Raw genomic sequence first — 22,795 nt, 5'->3', positions numbered from 1 at the left:
AAGATAAAGCAATGCTTTGCTACACGGAATATTTATTCTGACTTGCTCTGTATAAAAGTGTAACTGGAGAGAGAGAGACCAATTGTATCTGCTGCAGCGTTTCAGAAATTTGAAATGAAATGTTGGAATTATATGATTACTTTTTCTTATGTTTGTAATGATTAGCTGGATTGTCCTGTGGGGCTGTCGTTCACTTTTTTTGTGAAGGATTGTATATATGTCGAGGGCTGTTACTTGGAATGGTTAAATAAGTGCTAACGTGACAAATTTGATGCTTTTGTGCATTGGATGCAAAAGCTTCTCCATAGATGGAAAAAGCTTTAGCTGCTGTTCTTAACAATACCCCATGAGTTTTTAACCATGGAAAAGTGCTAGTGAATAAGTCGTTGGATGTTACTAGAAAAGGTTCACATAGAAGGGACCTGAACAGAAGGGTTTCAACTTCCAAGGGTTGGGAATATCAAAAAAATCTCAGAGAAATCCATGAGGCACCATATCCTTATTATCACCAACTTCTTCATCTTTGTGCATGTTTGAAAACTGTCACCAGCACACTTCCCTCCCTTACACCTGGAGTCAAGCCCACAGTGTAGCAAAGATGCACAATGCAAATGAGTACACATAGACTAGATTTTACACTGGTTCATGTATTAGGTTGTTCATTTTCTCTGTGCAAAATTAGGGTAAGAAAGTATGAGGAAGTCATTTTAATGAAGTTACTTATTCTTCAGTGTACAATTGGATGATGGACTGTACAAGTGTAAGTGGTTGAAAGATGAGGTAGAATTCTGCAGAAAACCTGCCCTTGGTCACTTTTTTGCAGGCATTTCTCTACGGAGTCATTGGACTTTATAAATGCCAGGGCGTGAGATTTCTGACCCAGAGAATGAAGGATTTGGTTGATTCTAGGTAAAATTGAGATCAGATCTTGAATTCTGAACCCAAAGATGAGTGTCTTTGCTCCCATGTTAGGTCTGCAACAACTGTTCCTTGGGCATCTTTCTAGGAAATGTAAGGAGTGCTTTGGTGAAGTAGTCATATAGCCATTTTTCTGCTGATGGAGAGCCATTTAGCTACTGAGTTTCTAAGAGCATTCTGTTAGTTTCAACCACGGCAAGGTGATTGACTGCTGATTTGGTCACTGAGTCACAAGATATTGCCAGGAGAAGGCATGTGTTGCCCTAAATACGGACATTTGGGGTGCTGTGAACCGGTGCTGCTTGTACTGCCATGGCAAGACTGTGTGGATATCTCAAGATCATTTCCATGTCTGACCGTAGCAGCCCAGAGACCGGACCTGGAGTCCACCTTGTCTGCTTCACCAGAGGCCACAAGGACTGTGATGGGTAAATAGCCAGTGATTCCCTTCCTACTTTGATTACTTTGGCAATGCTTTTCTCTGCAGCGATGAGCCTGCTCAAGTGTTTTGGTGTCCTGAAAAGTGGGTCCGTGATGCGGTTGGTCCCTTATGGCTCCTTATGAGAAACTGCTCCATTTGTAAGCTTTCTGCTGGCTTTTTTGGGGTTCTACTTCTAGGTTTCCTCTGTTACCTTGGGCTACCTATGCCAGTTGAAAGATAGCATCATGCTACTACGGGGAGTGATGCTGTGACGTGGAAGCCTGCCTCGAGCAGGGCCATGTCTCCTTGTCCATAGCTCTGTCTTGATACCACCCATGTGACAACAGCCTGCCTGAGGACCTGAAGGTGGTTTTTGTGTTTGATCTTAGCTACTCGAAGACCAAGGCTGAAATCCACCACTTCTTCCTCCCTGGCAACCGAGCAAACCGTGATGGGTAACTAGCAAAATATCTTCTTTTTTCATTTTCTCCTCGCTGTCTCCCTCCCCATCATACCTCCCACCACAAACCACCTGGCATTCTTGTCATCTTCCGTGGAGGGTATGAAGACTTGTTGGTGCAGCTTGGCTTGCTGAAGCACTCACCGCGCTTGTTCTGCGATTCTGTTGTTTGATCCCGCGCTTTTTCCATGGCTGACGAGCATTTTCTGCAGGGACTGAGTGACAGCTTGTGTAGAGAACGTATTATTGCACCTTGCCTTCAGCTGCCATTCCCCTGCTTCCCTGTGTTTTGGTAGCGGGTCTTTCTTTCTCTGGCACACTCAAAAGCGACAGCGTTCTTAAGAGGGAAGTTCCGTCTGGGCTGGCGCAAGAGGACAGCACTGCAGTTCAGCTGCCCACCAGGGTTTCCTGGTCCAAGGTTGCAGCTATTGGTTGCTTCACAGCTGACTTTCAAGGTGGCCGGTTGTCATCTGCCCACGCCTTTACGTTGCCATTACCTGGGATCGGGAATGCTCTGCTCTACTGCTGCTTTTGAGGTCACATTAGGGTTTTAAGAACGACGCCTCTTTTTGGCTTCTGGTGAATCATGGCATGTTTCTTCAAGTTTCAAAACACTGGTAGCCTTTAGCGCCTGGCCGCGCTGCTGACCTAATTTGGTAACGATATTTCTTGCAGATCTGGTAACAATGCAAGGTGGAAATTGTCCCAGGAGGTGGTGTTGTGCTTTTAGCTGAACTGTTATTTCTCTTGAGCCTATGTTGGGGTGAAGCCTAAGTGTAAAGATGAAACTGCCCTATGTGAAAAGCCCTCTTTACTCAAGCCATTGGATATGGCACTGGCCTGGAGATGCTCATGGTGATAGCTTCTTTCACATTGACAGGTGTACAATACCAGTCCTGTGGCCTGGCAGTATGTTTTGGCCCATGAGGTAACAAATGCATTACGTGAGCAGCCTGCAAACCTGAAGTCAAGTGCATATTAAATGTGTAATGAACCATATTAAGTGTCTTGCAATGTTATTGTGGCACTTTTTCCTGTAGTAGTCCTGCTTTCATATCAGCTGAGATATGTCACATACTTCAGGGTCTTTTCCAGAGAAGTTACAGTTATTTCTTAAAGGACTTTTCTTGTTTTCACAGTGGAGAAATTGGATGCTTGTAATTATAAAAAAACATATCAATTTGTCTGAGCTAAGGATATTTCTTTCTCTTTCCCTGTCTGGTGATGTTGTCTGGATCACTTTTTACATTTTTTCATTTTTGCCAGGTTTTTTAATTGGATTTGTTTCAGTATCATCATCTCATAATTTTGCTTTCTCTCTACCTCCCTTTGCCCAGTGTTCTTGAGCTTTTTCAGTCTTACATTCCTACTAACTTCATGGGAATTTTTTTCCATTCTACTTGTGACATTCCATTTCTTTTTTTGCATCATATTTATGTGTTTTTACACGTTTGCGTATTAACCTCTTTCTTTTTAAAATTTCACTTGTTTTACAGAATATATTTTTATGTTTCTCCAATTCCTTATTATTTGGACACTAAACCATCGAGTCCACGGCTGCAGATGATGCCGTGGTGTGATGGTTCATGTATCTTTTAAGTAATAAACCACAATTTTTTTTCCAGCCTCACATGACTCTCTTGATATTACTTCCACTCCCCAAACATCTACATCTGCAAAAATGTCAGAGCAAGAGACTGGTAAATGGCATTTGTTTTATTTCCAATCCTCGATCTTTCTTGATATTTAAGTAGTACTATTCCACTGTTTGTTATTTGTCCTGATTTTTTAATGTTGCCTTCAGTGATCTTTAAGGCTTCATGTTATTTGTAATAATTGCCAGTGTCCACCAGTTCTAGCCTCAAGAAAGTCATCCTGGTATGGCTGGGCTATTTCACGGTGGTATCATACTACTGAAGGGTTGTGGAGGGGAGAGTGGGGCAGAGTTTAGCAGGTAAGAGGAAATGGTCAAGCTTTGATGAATTTTGGGTTGTCAGTATAACAAATATCCTTTGGGGATGGAATGTTTTGTCCTTTAGCCAGTAGGCGCTTTTTAAAGAGATGTGTTGGTTGAACATTTGTTTCCTGTTATAAGTTTTTAAAGTAGTCTCTAATATTCAAGAGACTGCTGCAGTATAGTATTCTTTTATTAAAAATTATTTTTACCATTATTTCTGCTAATAATTTATTGTTTCTGCCTGTGTATTTATGGAGAACATAGTTTTTTAGGCAGAATATGTGCATTTGCATTTGAGCATGAGTTTTTTTACTAGAATGTGGTCATAAAAAAAAAAGGTAGAGCATTGCTGTTAGGTTCTCATCTGTGTTTCTGTTCCTGCTAGGCCAATTTAAGCAAGTGATATTTTATTACATCATTATATCAAACATCATTCTCTTTCTGGGGCCAATGCTAAAATCAGTTGTCTTGATTCTGCAGTATACTATGCTGAGACGACAAAACAAGCATATATAAAGCTGGCTTCCAAGTGAAAAATTAGTTGAAGCTACTTCTTCATATCCTCTTGATATGTTTACAAGTGGTGCTCAGTATCGTAAGGGCAATGAGCATTAGTCTTTCGGAATGCATGTAACATAAGTGCTATACAATCCTTGTGTGTCAAAGATTCGTCTTACAACCCGATTGAAGTATCTTTATTTATAGAGTGGCACACAGATTACATGGAAACGTAGGACTGTTGATGCTCCACATCTACTGAATGTACAAACACTGTATGAAGAGTCTCAGGAAGAATGTGGTCCTTAATTTTAAGTGCACAGGTTCAAAAGTGCTGGGTTGTATGAACTGTAAAATACTTCAAGAATAGAAAGGCTGTGTTTCTCTGGTCAGGATGTTTAAAGAAGAATATAAGTCTCAAAGGATGTAAAATTAATTCAGGCCTGCATTTTCCACTCCTTTGCACTTTTGTACTCTTATTTTGTTGGTGTAGCATTAGTAGGTAGCTGAACAGGTGGCTGAATTGCTCTGAAATCAGTTTGGTTTGTTACCCACTGTGTGCAGGAATGAGTAGCTGCCCAAGGTACAAAGTAGTGGTGTATCAGACCTTGAAGTCTTCAGTGTAAAACAGCTGTATTTTTTTTTTTTGTCCTTTCAAGTTACACATTCCAGCTCAGTGCTGATGATTTTTCATTTTAATAATGCTAAAACTTCTTAAATGGAGAGGTGCTTTTATTTGTTGCTGTATTGGTTAAATGCAACTTAGTAAACATAGCTACAGAAAAAGTTAATTTGTTAGCAATGTATTTGTGAGAGGCAATGCATTCTAAAACCCTAACGCACAAAAATGACATGCTTCTCTATTACAGTAGCTATTCAAGTACCTTTCAAACCTGTTATTATCTCACAATGGTGGAACTGGGTAAATGATCATTAAAATTTTTTGTCATCCGGAGATTAGCTTATTACAACATACATACACTGTTCATGTTTTCCCTAGTGTTATTTGTTAAACTTTGGTCAGTATTCTTTCAGTTTCTCATTACAGATCAATTTAGAAAAGTCTTAGCTTTTATCTATTACAGAATTCACACTGTACACAAACATGATGCAGCTGTGTTAATGCTCCATGGGTGGTACTGACAGTTATTCTGCCTCTGCGTGAATGCAGTGTTTTTGTTTCCTTTTAAAGCTGAGAACTCTATTTTATCCAAGGTCATTTCAGTCAAATCAAACTATCATCATTAGATGGAAAGCTCTTAGCAGCTAGTCAAGTGTGACTTTATGGCATGTTCTCTCAGGACTACCACAGCATTCTCCCTTGATGTAAAGACTCAGGCACCTTAGATTTCTTATTACTTGTCCTTTGACTTTAATCAGTCATGAGTGTTCTTTATATCAGGAGCACCTTATTCTTCAGGTTTTCACATACCACTGCCCACAGAAATAGACCATGTTTGTTCATGTTGGCTGCATAACTTTTCTAAAGGAAATGGTGGTCTTAGTGATCTGATAGAATCTGATTTTTTTGCATTTGTGTTTTCATTAAAATACTCTCATAAAAACATAAAGGTGTTTTTAAGCCATTTTCCACTGAAGGGTGGTCTTTCTCAATAATCCTGTTTATATCAAAGTAACTTTGTCGCAGTTGCGGGGAAAATCTGATCCCTGGGCAAAATATTGATTTGTTGACTAAGTTTAGGAAAGTGTTCTGATACCACCTGTGTGAAGACTGGCTGCCTGAGGATTTCAAAACTTTTTCTGTTTTGTTAGCTGTTCTGTTAGCTTCCCAGCCACCAGCTTTGATCAGCATCTCTTTCTTAACTGATAACCAGATGTATAGCAATACCTAAATAGCCCTTGCATTATAGTTTCCACTTTCTTATCACTGCCCTGGACTGTAGTTAAGACCAGAAGTCATTATTTTTAAACAAAATGTGTCTCTTGGGTTTCTTTCTTCTGCAATATTTTCATGTCAACTATTTCCTTTTATTGGCAAGTAGAAAGCATTCTGCTCTGACTGAATAACTGAGGAACATACTTTTATGTTACTGCAAGCAGTTTTTATGTAGGTTTAGTTCTTATTCGAAATTTTCTTTACCTAAGCTCTTTGAAAGGATACAAATTCTGTGTCTTGGAAATGTAATAGATATGAGAATACCACTCTGATGAAACTCATGTTCTATCCATACCATAGGAGACATCAGCTTGGTTGTTCTTCTGTCAGTCATCCTATAGCTGACTTTCAGGCCATTTACTGTCTTGATTTCTATTTGTATCATTGTTTCCTTTTACAGAACAGCTTCTGCCAGCTAAGTACTGTGGTATTTTAGCGGCTTTGATGCCACTGCAACTTTTAAAACTCAGATTCTCTTTTCAGCTTCTGATGAAACACTGCCTATTTCTTCAAGATCCACAACGTTTGATATTCCAGAAATGCCATCAACAAAATCTGGTAATGACATTTCTTGAAAATGTAGTTTTATTAGCGTTAGGAATTCTCACAAGAAATGTCCTTATACTTTTGGTTGTATTGTTAATTTACATTTCTTTACCTTGGGGTTAATGTTATTACAGGAAGAAGGTGTTATGTTGCTGCATTTGGGATAGCAGCATTGAAATAGTAGGCTTTTAGGATTATCATGACACAGAATAGTGGAGTATTACAGTTACCTTATTTTTTTTATAATTTCATATTACACACATTATAATTTTTCTGGAAGTTTTAAGGACAGAGATGACTCAGATTATCATTATTTCTTTGTACTTTAGTTGAATATGAATTTAATTCTACTATAATCACTGATTTACATCGATATTGAGCCCTGCCCCGATTCAGCGGTCCTGATTTTGCAAAAATGCTATATCAACAGATTCTCTGAAATCAGTATAACTACCAGCAGCCACCAGCAGACAGGGTTTTTTTAAATAAATAAATAAATATCAGTATTTTTGTCACTCATAATACTCTATTTGTGCAGTATAATTTCCCTAAAATCTTTTGCTTCAAAATTATGGTTACACAAATATTTATTGTGATAAAGGGTGGTTTGACAGGTTCAAGCTGAACATGATACTTGTTTCGTTTGGGTTTTCTACAGTAACTGTTCAAATACCTTTGCAAACTGTTACATTTGACTCAAGTAAAGTGGAACTGGGTTAATTATTATGAAGTTTTCTTAATGTCTAATATGATCATTTCTCATACAAGCACCAATATATTTTCTTTTACTGGCTTCTGGTTGTGAAAGCTTACTCTTCAACCTCTTTTATTTCATTCAGGTTTTAGGCTAAATTCTGAAGCCTCTCAACAATTCATGTTACAGAACGCATATATAGTGTGGTTAGGCTAATATTAATGATACTGACAATTTTCCTGTCTCTCTGTGAATGCAATGGTTCCTTTTTTTAGTAAGCTGAAAATTATATACAACTTCATGCTGTTTTAAGTTGTTTGCACTGTTAATGTTCATTTGATGGAATTTTTTTCAGCATCTAGCATACCGGATGCCCGTTCCAACCTCAGTTATGCTGTGTTTCACTGATTCTGTGATACTGCTTTAGGTTGATACCGCATGCTTTTGTTATGCAGTGAACCATTCCCACATTACTTAAAAATGCAGACTAGCTGGATTTAATGTTTATCCCACATTGCATCAGGTGTGTTTATAAACTAAATGATAAAGTTTCTAACTTTGATGTTTAGTAGTGAGCTTTTGTGTGCAGGCAAAACAATGCTTCTTGTAACTTGAGCTATTAATTTAGTCTGTGCCATTGCCTAAAGAGGTCATCTACAGGCTTTTTTCCATGCTGGATGTATATGTTTTCCAACTTGTGTGCTTAAAGTGATGTTTTTAGGTTGAATTAATCCCTGATTCATAACTTTATGCTTAATGTCTAATGTGAAGGCATGCTGTATCAATATAACATTAGGCATTTGCAGCTCCCTATTTAAAAGACTTATCTGGAACATGCAAACTGAAGTGTAGGGGAGAAGGGTTTTGGTGTGAGCTGTTGCTATAAGACAGAATTTTAAAATCAGATGTAGACAGCTGGCCTTGTAGTAAATGCCTCAAAATTAAATGTTATGTATCAAAAAAACCCCACCAAACAACAAACCTAAACGCAAATCCAACAAAAAACAAACCCACAAGACAAAGAACGGAGTAGGGTACCAAAAATATCAATTACAAGTGTGTATACAAGAAATCTAAAATACATTTTGACCTTCAGACCTCTTAATAAAGGGCCAAAGATCTCCTTATCTAAAGACTGATCTCACTCATTGTTTCAAGATTGTTTTCATATTTGATCTTAGCTACCCAGGGACCGGGCCTGAAATTCACATGTCATCCCTCCATGGAAACCAGAGGGAGCATGACGGGTAAATAGCGTACAATTTCATTAGCTTTTCCCTCCCTTGCCTTCACTTCCATTGGCTGTGGACAGTGCTAAGATTCATTCAAACACATTGCTTTGAAAACTACTTGATGCTAGGCTTCCCTCCCCCCCTCCAACTTGGCCATTTCTGTATAATCAAAACTGAAAAATAATTAACCACACTGACTAAATAACAGTCTACACAAAGACCTCTGCTAGCATATGTTGCCTTTAATTTTCTTCTGGTAGTTGCAATTTTCTTTCAAAGAATAGTTCGTTAAAAAAAGGCCAGTGAGAAGAATTCTACCTAGCATGAGATACCAGAATTAACCCTGATTTATTTCACGCTAGCTCCAGTGTTTATGTAACACCTCATTTCACAGCTGATCTTTAAAGCTGCTGCCATCTTGCTTGATCTCACATCAGTGTCATCTTGAACTGCCCAACAGCTGCTGTCCAAATACTGTGGCTCTGAAGCCACTTCTCATTTTAACTCCAGATTTTCTTTCAGCTTTTGATGAAAAGCAGCACATTTCTTCAAGATCTGAAACATCTGGCATCCAAGAAATGCCATCAGCTGTACCTGGTAATACTTGAAAATGTGATTTTTAAATAGAAATTCTCACAGAGATTTCATCATACTTCTGGTATATTGTTAGTTAAGTTTAACATGAATCAGAATAACTACAGAACTGTCATAATTCATTTGCTCTCTCAAATAACAGACTAACTTAGGAAATTTTGTATGATGCTCTAAAACAGTAAATACTCTCTAATTTTGGTCTACGTTCCTAATATATTTACAAGTTTGTATTGCTGTGCTTGATGATAATAGGCTTTGGCATGTCTTATTACACATAGTAGCATTCTCTTTTTAAGTTGCAATACTGCAGATGGGTAAGAGTGAAAGCTTATATAAGTTTTGTTTAAATCTCTGAATGAAAGTATTCTAATGCTTGAAAGTGTTGAGTCAAGTCCCATAGAAATAACAGGATCAATAACAATGAATATGTAGGCTTCAAAATAGTGGAGAATGGACACTTAAGTCCTTTCATTTGAATATATTTAAATTAGTTATCTAAGTTAGACATTTGCTGCCAGTAAGAGAGACAGCATAGGTCCAAGGCTTATAGAAAGAAAAGCATGCTTGTAACATATATTGCTGTAATGCTTGAGTACAACTTTTTAAATTAAACTGCACAACATTGTAATTAACAAATTGATCTTGAGCTGGTGCTTTTATGGTAGATGTGATGCATTCGAACACCCTTGAAACCCATTATACCATGATTAGATGATGGTATTTTCTTGATATTTAAATTACTTACACTTATTAATACATATTAATCTAAAGTATATAGTTTTCCTGTTCTTCCTTGCTAACATTTATTCTGTAGGACTGTTACACTTCCTGTGTTCAGAATATAAACTAAAACTTACCAATGCCTTACAAAATGATACTGAACAACTGCAGTTTTATCAGTGCTCAAGGTTATGCTTGTTTTACTGTCCCTGCATGAAGAAGTATTTAATTTACTTTCAGTAATTACAATTCCACCCAAAGCCTATTTCAAGTTGTTGCCAGAACTCCCTTGCAGTAAAAAGTGGACTAAATGGGTATTTGACAGGAAACTTTCAGTAGTTGTCCAGCTGCCTGTAATTGCAGGTTAGTGGGAAAGCCTGCAAATTGCAACTAAACAGTCTTAAAATCAAGAAACAGAGATGACTTAAGTTTTTACATTTATTCTTCAGAGGTATTAATCAGTATTTATCATTAATGCATCTTCCATAGTGAGCAATAACTTATGATCAAGTGCCTTAACAGAAAATTTCTGTAGTGGTTTTCTGTGTATTGATATAATAGCACACCCAAGTTAAATTCTTTATTCTGCATGTTTTGCCTATAAAGAAAGTTATACTGCACTCTTTTCAAACCAGAGGGATCAATTTCCCAACATTTACAATGTTTTGGAGAATGGCAAAAATCATGTCTGATCTGGTCTGGAATTCAACATAAACATAGCCATACAAAGTCCCAGATTTGAAGGGGAGTAAAAATGTGATTAAATATGATAATAATGTTTAATTAACATATTCTAGGCATAGGCTTGGTATGAGGTGGGAACCATTAGCATGTACAGTTGTTTGCATTTAAAGGGCTTCCTTGAAATAATCTAAGGAATTCTGGTTTTTAGTTTTGCATGTGTGTGTTGGGGAGGGGAGGAAGGGGGAAAGAAGAGAGTGAACAGAAGGATCTTTCAACTAAAGGAAGGTGAGGAAGTCCAGCCACACAATGAGGACTGCAGTTAAATACTTGCTTGCTTACATGTTAACTTCCCCTGGAGTGGGTCTCTTAGTGATCTTAATGATCTCTTTTAAAAAATCTATTGCTTAGTTAGTCACTTGTTTATTAGCTGTTTTTAGCAAATGTGTACTTGCCAAGGTTCTTCGAGCCTGTTTGAATTCTTCCTCATTTCTTGAAGACTGATTAATGACTTCACATTTATTGTGCTCTACACAGCTACACAACCCAAAAGACTAATGTGGTTATTCAGGTAATGAACAATACTTTCAACCTAGACTTCTTTCCTTTAAAACCACAGTGTTATCACTTGTGCAGACTGCCTATTTCAAGATGACTTTCATATCTGATTTAGCTATATAGGGTCTGGTCCTCAAGCCTACCTCTCATTCTTTCTGGAAACTAGACAAACAGTGATGGGTAAGCAAAGTGGGATTCCATTTTAGTTTTCATCACATTGCCACTTGCTTCCTGTTTTTCTGCTGTGAACACGTTTGCTTCTGAGTCTGAATGGCAAGGCTGTTAAAGAACAGTTTTGTGTTAGTCACTCCTTTATCAGCAGCTAGAAAGCATTTTTGGTACAAAGTGCTAAAGAACTGGTCTTTTATACTAACTTGTAACAATTTCATTTTTCTGTTGGTGTAATTTAAACTCCAGAAAGTGCAAAAGAGAGTGATTCTTAGGAGTTCTGTCTAGCATCAGATATTGGAGCCTGTTGCCACTGTATTGGGCTGCCTATTTTTCTCTTTATTCACATAGTACTGAGAGGACTTTTAAGCATTCAGTATCGTGCTTGTGTTTGCAGTTACATCATCTTGAACAACACAGCTCGTGCTGGGTAGCGTGTTGTGCTATCCCAGCAACAGTGAGATTCCTCTGCATTTTAAATCCAGATTTTCTTTTCAGCTCTTAATTAAACACAGATAGTTTCACATTTCATGTCTAAAGCATCTGGAGTCCCAGAAATACTATCAATCCAATCTGGTAAGGACATTTTGCAAACTGAGTGTTCTTGACAGTGAGGAATTAGAAGACTTCCAAGTATGCTTTTGGTGAAATGTTGGTTTAATTTTCTTTACTTTGGGGATGACAACAACTGCAAGATAAAAATACTTCATGGGGTAGTACTTTCATTTGACGTGTATTATGATGTTTACAATGCTGGATTATGATTTTTTTTCTTAGTTCACTTTTGCAATACTAATTGGTACTATTACCCATAATTGCCATTGACCAATTATATATTACTTAATGTAATAGAATTTTACAGTATAATGTCCTGGGCACTTCTGTGCCTGTGAAATACTGCGAGGCTGGTAATCAAACTTTAACCTCTCCATTATATGCAGAGTATCCTGATACAGATAACTGCTGTATTACTTGACATTATACTGCTTTTTATTTTATATTTACTTTGCTATTACTATAGTGAAGTTTTGTGTTATTGGTATTTAAGACATATTCCTGGTCAGTTACAGTGTTGGGTGAGGGCGTGATGTGTCTAGGAAATTTGCTTTGTAGAATCGTTTTCTGTTGACTGTTCATGTCCACTTGTGTTCTTCAGGTTGTAAATACTGCAGTTGTGTAGAATATTCAAGTATATTTCACATGAAGGAAGACTCTTAAGCTATGCTGTAGTGAGAAAATTCTTACAGGGAGGTGACAGATAGCACAGTGGGCATTGCAAACGCAAGTTCTTTTTTTTTTTTTTTTTTTTTTTTTTAAATAGCTCAAGACTTGGTAGTCCAGATATGTCTAGGAAAAAAAAGAAATATATGTCTATTTGGGGACATAAAAGGTTTGTCAGCCATCTGCATGTATCCTAAAGAATCAAGCCAGTTTCTTTAATATTTTTTTTTTCCTCTATAGGACAATTTTAATGCTGAACACAGGAACTCTCTTTTTCTTCCTTTGGTATACTCTGAACTTTGTCTTGTACTGCAGATCTCTATAGATAGTTGCAAGTGTTCTATAGTATTCCCCTGTACGCTAACAAGTAGGTATTCTGTTTTATATTTGCCATCTTAACTGCCATGTTTAACAGTTCTTCAACTCAGTGCTAGTAAAGGTGCAAACATTGGCTAGGTAATTCAGAAAACATATTTGTGGACCTCTTGTTATTCCCGTTTTTCAGCAGACAAAATGAAGATGGAGAGGATAGTAAATAGCCCAGAGCCACAGAGAAGCATGTAGTCAAATGGATCATTGAAAGGGAGAAATTTCTGAAATTCTTTCAGTCCATCCCCCTGTCAATCAAGTCTATAAACTTTTATTGCATTTTTGAAGGATTTTGGTTGCTTAGACTGGAGGAGTCTAATGGAGTTCTTTCAGAACAAGAATTCCATGTTTGAAATTTTCTCTTTGTTGGTCCATCAAATTTGTGCTCTTGCACTTTTCCAGTAGTGTGTTCTTGCAAGTGTGTTGGCAGTTTCAAATTTTCGATTCCATTTTCTGAGGTATCTACTCTTTGACCTATCTTCTGCTTGTGTTACGAATTTGCTTTATGCTTTTATAAGAAACTCTCTTTTTTCCTCATATTATATTCTTACACAAGTAAAGGGATTTTAATCATGATCTTTGCATTTCATTTGTCATTTGCATATCTGTTCACTAATTTCTGGAAAATAAATGTGACTCTTTTAGCTCATGCTTGTCTCTCAGTGTGGATATGAGATCCTGTCTGTTTGAAGTACTTCATACCTTTTCAGGATGAAAACCTGCTCCTGTAGATTAAGGAGATGCTGTTCCATTAGAGGTTCTTACAGATTTTGGTTAAGAAACCACAAGTTGTTCTTTTTCTCGTAGTTGGCTCAACTCTTCGTGGAAATCCTTACTAAGTTCACCTGCATACATTTTTTCTGCAGAGAAGCTATTGTTTCCTTTTTTCCCAGGCATATATTACTTTAGCACCAAAGTTCAGATTTTTTAAGGGTAGTGAAGAATATAGTAGTCAGAGCTAGTTAATTGTTTTTCAGATTAAATATAAGGTGGTCATGTCCAAAACTTGACAGTATCTTTGATGCGGGCTGAAGTTCTGGCTACATAACCGTTGACTAGTACTCAATTTATAGTTTGAAAATACTTGTTTGATGCTAGAAAATGGATTTTGGGATCTGTCATTTATTGCAGTTAAAAGGCAGCTCTGCAACGTCATGACTGCCATTATTGTCTACTAGGAGCAATGTTTAGCCAGTGGTTGGGTTTTTCGGTAATACAGAGTGACAAAAAATTGGTGTATGATTGATTTGGTGGGAAAAGTATACCTGAGAAACCACAATATAATACTGATTTATTTGGATGTGATGCTTTCATACGCATAGAGAGACTGCCATAACATCTCAAGATAGTTTCCATCTCTGATCTTAGCTCTCCCAAGACCAGTCCTGGAGCCCACATCTTTTCCTTCTCTGGAAACCACGAGGAGAGCGATGGGTAAACAGTGATTCCATCATCATTTCTATCATTTTGTCAATACTTAAATATGAAAAGTATTATTTTTAAAATTTAGTCAAAACCTTTGGATTTTTTTTTCCTGTTAGTGGCAATGCCAGATGTGTCAGTGAGATGGTCAGTCATTTATATAAATGATAACAAGGAGATAATTAATTGTTAAGCTTCTCAATCCGTCTTCATAATTTTCTGCTCTATAGGCCTTGTTCACTAAAAGGTTAACTCTTTGTATTCTACATTAACTCAGCTAGGCCACCCTGATTTAACAATGGAATAACACTGTAGTGAATGCAAATATTTGTGTAAAAAAGCTGAATGTAATATGGGCCTCATTCATTTAAAACTCTGTACTGACACCGTTTTGAAAAACACTGTTCATCTGTAATATATGAAGGCAGTTTTCTGGTTTAATCTTAGTTACTCAGAGACCAAAGCTGAAATCTACTTCACCTTACTTTGCAAGCCAAGGAACAGTGGAGGGTAAATATGATATTTTCATTTTTCCTTTTCCTATACCATCACTTGGCATAATTTTCATCTGCTTTGAGCAATACCTAGGTTTGTTAATGCACTTTGGCTTGCGAAAACACTTGCCATACTAATGACATGATTTTGATGTTTGAACTTATGCTTTTTTCCATCACTTGAAAAAATCACTTTTTGCAGGGACAGCTGGAAAAATTAATTTGTCACACAATGCCTGTGTGTATTTAGATACAGTTTTTATTTTGAAAATTCTTTCTAGAATGAAATACTCCAGTATGGCAGAAATATAATTTTACTTCCTCTTACTCTTGCTATTGATGTGGTATAGCTGTCCCACAGATTCCTTACAGGACATCAGTTATTTTTTCCTCTTTTTTTTCACTAACTTGAGCACTGAAGTTCAAGCTTCATTAATAGGCATGTTACTTATCAGCTTAGAGACTAACCTAAAGGAAGAATGGGGATTTTCAGATGACATGGGGAATGGTGAGGCCTTATATAGTCTCTTCTTTGTAAAAATAATAATAATAGTGACAACAAATGTGAGAAAATACATTTTTGCAAAAATAATTGAACTTCTAAGGAGAGCTGGGAGTTATGAATGAATATTAATAGGGTAATGTGCAATTTATTCCTTCATGCTGGAAAAAAGAAGTAATTAGTATTTGTAGTTCCTTGCGTTTGAGAGGTACCCACCACCTGTCATCTCAAATTCTGAACCCAAAGATGAGTGTCTTTGCTCCCATGTTAGGTCTGCAACAACTGTTCCTTGGGCATCTTTCTAGGAAATGTAAGGAGTGCTTTGGTGAAGTAGTCATATAGCCATTTTTCTGCTGATGGAGAGCCATTTAGCTACTGAGTTTCTAAGAGCATTCTGTTAGTTTCAACCACGGCAAGGTGATTGACTGCTGATTTGGTCACTGAGTCACAAGATATTGCCAGGAGAAGGCATGTGTTGCCCTAAATACGGACATTTGGGGTGCTGTGAACCGGTGCTGCTTGTACTGCCATGGCAAGACTGTGTGGATATCTCAAGATCATTTCCATGTCTGACCGTAGCAGCCCAGAGACCGGACCTGGAGTCCACCTTGTCTGCTTCACCGGAGGCCACAAGGACTGTGATGGGTAAATAGCCAGTGATTCCCTTCCTACTTTGATTACTTTGGCAATGCTTTTCTCTGCAGCGATGAGCCTGCTCAAGTGTTTTGGTGTCCTGAAAAGTGGGTCCGTGATGCGGTTGGTCCCTTATGGCTCCTTATGAGAAACTGCTCCATTTGTAAGCTTTCTGCTGGCTTTTTTGGGGTTCTACTTCTAGGTTTCCTCTGTTACCTTGGGCTACCTATGCCAGTTGAAAGATAGCATCATGCTACTACGGGGAGTGATGCTGTGACGTGGAAGCCTGCCTCGAGCAGGGCCATGTCTCCTTGTCCATAGCTCTGTCTTGATACCACCCATGTGACAACAGCCTGCCTGAGGACCTGAAGGTGGTTTTTGTGTTTGATCTTAGCTACTCGAAGACCAAGGCTGAAATCCACCACTTCTTCCTCCCTGGCAACCGAGCAAACCGTGATGGGTAACTAGCAAAATATCTTCTTTTTTCATTTTCTCCTCGCTGTCTCCCTCCCCATCATACCTCCCACCACAAACCACCTGGCATTCTTGTCATCTTCCGTGGAGGGTATGAAGACTTGTTGGTGCAGCTTGGCTTGCTGAAGCACTCACCGCGCTTGTTCTGCGATTCTGTTGTTTGATCCCGCGCTTTTTCCATGGCTGACGAGCATTTTCTGCAGGGACTGAGTGACAGCTTGTGTAGAGAACGTATTATTGCACCTTGCCTTCAGCTGCCATTCCCCTGCTTCCCTGTGTTTTGGTAGCGGGTCTTTCTTTCTCTGGCACACTCAAAAGCGACAGCGTTCTTAAGAGGGAAGTTCCGTCTGGGCTGGCGCAAGAGGACAGCACTGCAGTTCAGCTGCCCACCAGGGTTTCCTGGTCCAAGGTTGCAGCTATTGGTTGCTTCACAGCTGACTTTCAAGGTGGCCGGTTGTCATCTGCCCACGCCTTTACGTTGCCATTACCTGGGATCGGGAATGCTCTGCTCTACTGCTGCTTTTGAGGTCACATTAGGGTTTTAAGAACGACGCCTCTTTTTGGCTTCTGGTGAATCATGGCATGTTTCTTCAAGTTTCAAAACACTGGTAGCCTTTAGCGCCTGGCCGCGCTGCTGACCTAATTTGGTAACGATATTTCTTGCAGATCTGGTAACAATGCAAGGTGGAAATTGTCCCAGGAGGTGGTGGTGTGCTTTTAGCTGAACTGTTATTTCTCTTGAGCCTATGTTGGGGTGAAGCCTAAGTGTAAAGATGAAACTGCCCTATGTGAAAAGCCCTCTTTACTCAAGCCATTGGATATGGCACTGGGTGACAATACGTTCCCAAATGTGCTGGCCTTGTTTCTTGCTTGTTTCTTGGTGTCACAGTCTAAGTGATGGAAACTGATTCTGAAGTGTGTTTTTGTGTAACTGGAGAAATTTGCTGGTTTTGTCATCTAAGTGTCACATACTTCAGGGTCTTTTCCAGTGATGCTGCAATTCTTGCATCCATTAATCCTTGTAGATACCTCTACCTTTTGTTTTTCAAGAAGTTGCCTTCTGTGTATCAGAAATTGTACATCTCTGCTGTCACCTCTATTTTTAAATAGTTTTTTCAAACTGAGTTTTTGTATGTCACATCTTGTTCTGCAAGGCATAAGCGAGTCTTTTTCTTTCACTTTTCTTCAGTTAATTTTTATCTTACCTTTTTTCATATTTTTCTGTCTGAAGTATTTGAATATTTCTTCATATTTCTTGCAACAGCCTCTTCATCATTTGCATCACCAGTGCATCTTCACACATTCTGATTAGGAAATTCATTCCATGTGCATTTGAGATTTTTTTCCTGTCTGAAGTTGCTATTTCCTTAGTAATGGGTTGAAACCTGTTCAGTCTATAGGTTCAGATGATGCTGAAAAGAATTTCTGTTTTGTTTTGTTTTCCAGCTTCACTGGACTCTCATCATATTACTTTCCCATCCCAAACATCTGTATTTGCAGAAGTATCAAATATAGAGACTGGTAAATTGTATTTATGATACTTCCATAGGTTATGATTTTTTTTTTGCATAATAATGTTATGGTTACAGGCTGTTTACTCTGATTGCTTGGTGTTGTCTGAAATAGAATTTTGTCAGCAGTGTTTGGTAGGCTCTATAACTGCATGATGATATTCTGTGGCATAGGTTCAAATAAAAAAAACACAGGAATCAATATTGGTTTCGGTGGTTTTAATCTGTCAAATATAAGGACCACCAGCTAGGTGGAGTCATTATCAGTTATGAAGATCTATTCTTGACTGGGAGATTTTACCCTGGGTCATTCTTTGTTAGTCATACCATACACATTTTTTTTGCAGTTTTCTCCATTACTAAGCATTTTTATCAAGTTATGTTATTTTATGTTGGAACTTTTCTTACTGGGATCATAGCTATCCAAGTTTAAATTTGTATTCATAGCAAAAGTATGAATGTGCAAGAGATGAGTAGGAAAGTTATCCTGAACCTGACAGTCAATATTCATCCTTATTGTTTTGGATTTTCTGCCTCACCTTCTGGCTCTTCAGTATGTCACAAAAGCTGTGTTAATTTATGTTATGACAATTTAATTTAAATGACAAATTACATGATGTTTAGTATATTAAAACCTATAACTTAAAATACTGGCACCTGTTAAACTGAAACAAGCAAAGTGTTAGCGTAGAAATAACTGATTGTAGAAATTCATATTAGCATATATTTTAAGTATGTAAGTCTCTTTCTGCAGATGCAGGTGAAGTCAAAAGCATGTATTTTTTGATATTACATGTACAAGGATCAACTGACTCCTGTTGATAAGTCTGCTTTTAGGGGAACTGCAGTTTCTGTCAGGGTGTGTCTGTTAGGTGTCTGTGACTTTTTCAGAACTTTGAGGGTTTGTTCATTCCTTTGCAAGCTGGAAGTCTTGCGAAACTGTGTTATAGTGGTGTTGGCGTCTTGCAAAGAAATGTAAAGCAATCTTACTTTTTCTGACACCCCCACCCCCATTTCTGCACCAATATGAATCTATCTCTCAGGGTTATTTACGTTTTTCTGCAGCTACAAGTTCAGCTGATGTGGAAAAATCTATGCCTCCACTTTCCAGAACACCTCACGTGCTAACAACAACTACGGGTAATAGTAATGCATTAGCTCTTCAGTTAAACCACTTTTGTTGTTTTGATAGCAATTTTGGAAATCCTGTTCATCCCAGATACTTTGATCATTTGCCGTACTTGTCTTCTGCTTGAGTCATGATCATCAGTGTAGAGAAGTACCCTTTTTCATAGGAGCCAAGACAACTTATGCTTACTGCTGAGAAACTCACCTGATAGTGTTTCTGATCTTATGTTTGTCTCTCAAAAAGCTACTAGGCCTATTTTGAGATATATTTAAATGAAGTAAGCTTGGTTTAATAATAATAATAATATTAGTGCCTAAAGCTTAATAAGAATCTTAAAATTACTTGGTTTTTTTCTTTCAAGCTTAGTTGTTATACTCTCAGATAGATGGTTACACACATTTATATACTCTATATTGTTTATGCCAGGATAGTAATCTTCTTCCTTACTATTTCTTACTGTTCTGTGATTTTTTTTTTACTTTATTTTACCCTTGTCTTATATGTGTATATACACATATATACACAGATTATACAACATTAAAATTCACTAACAAAATCTTGAGAGAAAATGAAGCACTGAAGAGAATTAAGGCGGTCTTTTACAGAAATACATTTGCAGTGTTTCTTAGTTTTGTAGATGATTATTTTTTTTTCTGCCTTTTTCGGAGTGTTTTGTGCTTATAACCATGGTGTTAGAAGTTTTTATCATTATATTTTCTGGGTTACTTTGAACTGCACAGACCATGCTATCTAAAGTATTATTAGCTTTGGTTGGCTGATACTTTGGTTTCGGTTGTCCTTTTAAGCACTAGCTTCAGCTCCTACTCCAAACCATTGTCAAGATAAGGCATGCTTATTGTGGGTGGACCTCTGCATTGCAAATTCTGTATGTTGTAACCGATAATGTTTTTTGCTTGTTCTTATGAAACAAAAAGAGCTATGTGTAGAATTAATAATCATAGATACTGTGACCTGGGTTTTTTTATAGCTTTAAGTGGTATTCGGCCTGTTCTTTCAAGCCCTGTGACACCTACTAAGCCTGAAATAGCAGGTGCTGGACCAGGTACAATAGTCTCCACCTAGTTCTTAATTCAGTAGCTCAAACCATGGTCAATAACTCACTGAAATGAGTATGCTGGTAATCTTCACTTTCAGTGCACATTTGGATTAGACCCTAACACACCCGTATTTTGAATTTAGATTGCTGTTAGTGGTTGAAATTGGTGTTTCTCACTCTTAAAAAGCATACGGCAACTCATAGTTACATGATTCTCCTTCGGTATTTTGAAAAATATGCCACATAGATAAATGAGAAAACAGTATTTATTTTCCAGTTGTGCTGATGAAGATACTGTGATATATGCTGTAGACTTCATTCTACTGCTGTAGCCTTGTTAAAAATACTAGGGAGGGTGTATCCCTAATGGCATGAAATTGGTTAACAGTCACAGACACTTGATGCTTTTGGACTGAAACTACAGTTAGATCAGTTGCCACCTTTCTACTCCAAATTTTGTATGGTTTTAATGTCTGACTAATTGTTCAACATGTCGTCTTCATTAAATTCCTGCATTTTACACCATACCATCTTCCTTTAGTAATGGACCAAAGCTCGAAATGTTCCAGTGCTCAACTTAAAATCTTACTCGGCAGTGGTTGAGATCCAGACTGGTTGCAATGAAGGCAGGAGAAAACGAACATCCAGAATTTCTGCACATCACAAATGCACTGATTTATAGTCACTGAAGCTCTGTGCAGTTCAAAAGACTGCATTTCTCTCTGATGCATACTAAACTGATAAGTGTTGTCCAAGCATTAGTAAAGTATTTGTTGTTTTTGTAAAAAGAAATTTGGGGTTGCTTGTGAAGAAGGAGTTTCTTCCATTAGCCCTTTGTTCTCTTATGACTGTCACCATTTCTTCCAACAGCAACAAGTGAATCCATTCTGGAATCTTTCACACCTAAAACTTCTCGTCCTTTTCAATGGCCAAGGGTAACATTAGGTAATGTTGTTGTTTTCACCCAGCGTGAAAAACTCTGTGTTTGTTTTGAGCACTGCATCCCATATGAATACATTTCTTCCAGTATATCATTTCACATGCATGATCGTTATTCTTTTTCCTGGTTATAGAGTCTTGTTCTTCCATTGTCATTAGACTGATTCTTCTTGATACATCTCTGTACGACAACATAATTCAGGATAGTTTTACTGTCCTCAGAGAAGTAAAACTTGCCTTTTGCATGAAAAACTCCGTCATCCTTTTATTAGAGTGTTCTGTCTATCTCTCTCACTCTCATGCACACACATGTGTTCTCTTTGTCTCTGATATGTAGAGCTTTCATAGTGGAAGTTGTAATTGTTCTGGAGACATAGAATCTATTTTTGATCTAGGCACAACATTTCAATATCATCTCCATTCCACACTTTAAACTGATTTCATTAGATGGCTTTGACATTCCATACTAAGTTGTCTTTTCTTCAATATAAACTTGTGGCATGTGCTGTTTGATGTGGGGAAACCCTTGTTAAACAATTTTTGATTGCAAACTGAGCTCTTTCTTTCAGCTCCAAAAGAAATACCACTTACTCCTAAACCTAAACCATCTGCTACCCCAGAAGTACAGCATGTGAAACCTGGTAATTGTGCACACCGTTTTTATAAGTCAGTATGCAGAGACTTATGTTCACTAAAAATACCTAAGCAAAACTTCCTAAAAAGGGCAGGAGATATGCAATACATGAGCATCTTGACTAACGCATCATTCTAAAATTGGTTATTTGCTGTTGCCTAACAAAAGGAATGAGAGTTAAGGTCATCAGTTTTATGCATTTGGGTCGTGATAAAAATATGAACAAGGTCTCTAGTTTTGTAACCTCTTTAAAGGACTGGAAGGAAAAAAAACTTCTTCTGGGTGGCACAGGGTTTTTTATATCACTTGTATAAACAATATATGTGATTATTACTTCCATAATCTCTTTTGCGAGTCCCATTCTCCCCTTTCATGCAGACATACTATGGCAAAGTTGGCATCTTTGCTAGTCACAATAGTTTGTTGATTGAAAGTAAAGTACTACTCCTGATCAATAAGTCCTCCTGCAGGGAACTCAATGGAAAGGATTGCCATTTTAGTGGAAATAGGAGAGCTTTCTCAAAGCCCAAGGGAAAATTTTCATATACACATGAGATTCATTCTTTGACCATGGGAACATTATCATTGTGTCATGTCTTTTTTCCTTTTCTGCTTTTTGATCAAAAAAATAGATCTCTGTACTCATTTTCTCCTGATCTAGGATTAAGGGAGATGAATTTGCCTCCTTTAGTGATTCAGGTACTGGACCAATAAATATTATGGTGTGCGTTAGTAGAGCCCTAAAATGTTTCTGTTCTCATATCTTTTGAACAGGCAGGTCAGTAAAAAGCAGGAGTTGCCTTTGATGTCTTATACGTCTCTTGCAGTCAACTGCAGGCTCTGATTTAAGATTTTCAGCAAGATTTTGGCATTTAGAAGTTTCCTCTTTGGTATAGATTCTCTGGTATTTGTTATGGACTGCAGTCTTTTTCTTCAGTGGAAGCCTACATCTGTCCTTTCTCACTATTCTCTCATAACATAAAAGAAACATATTTGTTGATTGAATCAAACAATGGATTAGAAATGTCGTGAGAACATAAATATGGGGAAGGAGCCTGAAAAGTGG

At 37.6% G+C, this 22,795-nt stretch overlaps 1 protein-coding gene across 30 annotated transcripts in view; it reads left to right on the top strand.

Moving 5' to 3' along the window:
* Positions 1-22,795, top strand: part of ABI3BP (ABI family member 3 binding protein) — a 168,547-nt gene that overhangs the window by 78,845 nt on the left and 66,907 nt on the right. For 14 of the 30 annotated variants that reach the window (XM_049824783.1, XM_049824779.1, XM_049824771.1 and 11 more), the window contains 14 exons: positions 1,281-1,346; positions 1,729-1,794; positions 3,425-3,499; positions 6,635-6,709; positions 8,573-8,638; positions 9,146-9,220; positions 14,303-14,368; positions 14,804-14,866; positions 15,932-15,997; positions 16,380-16,445; positions 17,906-17,980; positions 19,036-19,110; positions 21,027-21,101; positions 21,665-21,736. In XM_049824783.1, coding sequence (XP_049680740.1) covers positions 1,281-1,346; positions 1,729-1,794; positions 3,425-3,499; positions 6,635-6,709; positions 8,573-8,638; positions 9,146-9,220; positions 14,303-14,368; positions 14,804-14,866; positions 15,932-15,997; positions 16,380-16,445; positions 17,906-17,980; positions 19,036-19,110; positions 21,027-21,101; positions 21,665-21,736 — 981 coding nt within the window. The remainder of the gene's footprint in view (positions 1-1,280; positions 1,347-1,728; positions 1,795-3,424; positions 3,500-6,634; positions 6,710-8,572; positions 8,639-9,145; positions 9,221-14,302; positions 14,369-14,803; positions 14,867-15,931; positions 15,998-16,379; positions 16,446-17,905; positions 17,981-19,035; positions 19,111-21,026; positions 21,102-21,664; positions 21,737-22,795) is intronic. The other 16 variants (XM_049824793.1, XM_049824790.1, XM_049824795.1 and 13 more) reach the window with 14 other exon arrangements.

Source organism: Accipiter gentilis, chromosome 21 (assembly GCF_929443795.1).
Source record: "Accipiter gentilis chromosome 21, bAccGen1.1, whole genome shotgun sequence".
NCBI lineage: Eukaryota > Metazoa > Chordata > Aves > Accipitriformes > Accipitridae > Astur > Astur gentilis.
The sequence above is the reverse complement of the archived record's forward strand: the minus strand, read 5'-3'. Positions and strand labels throughout refer to the sequence as shown.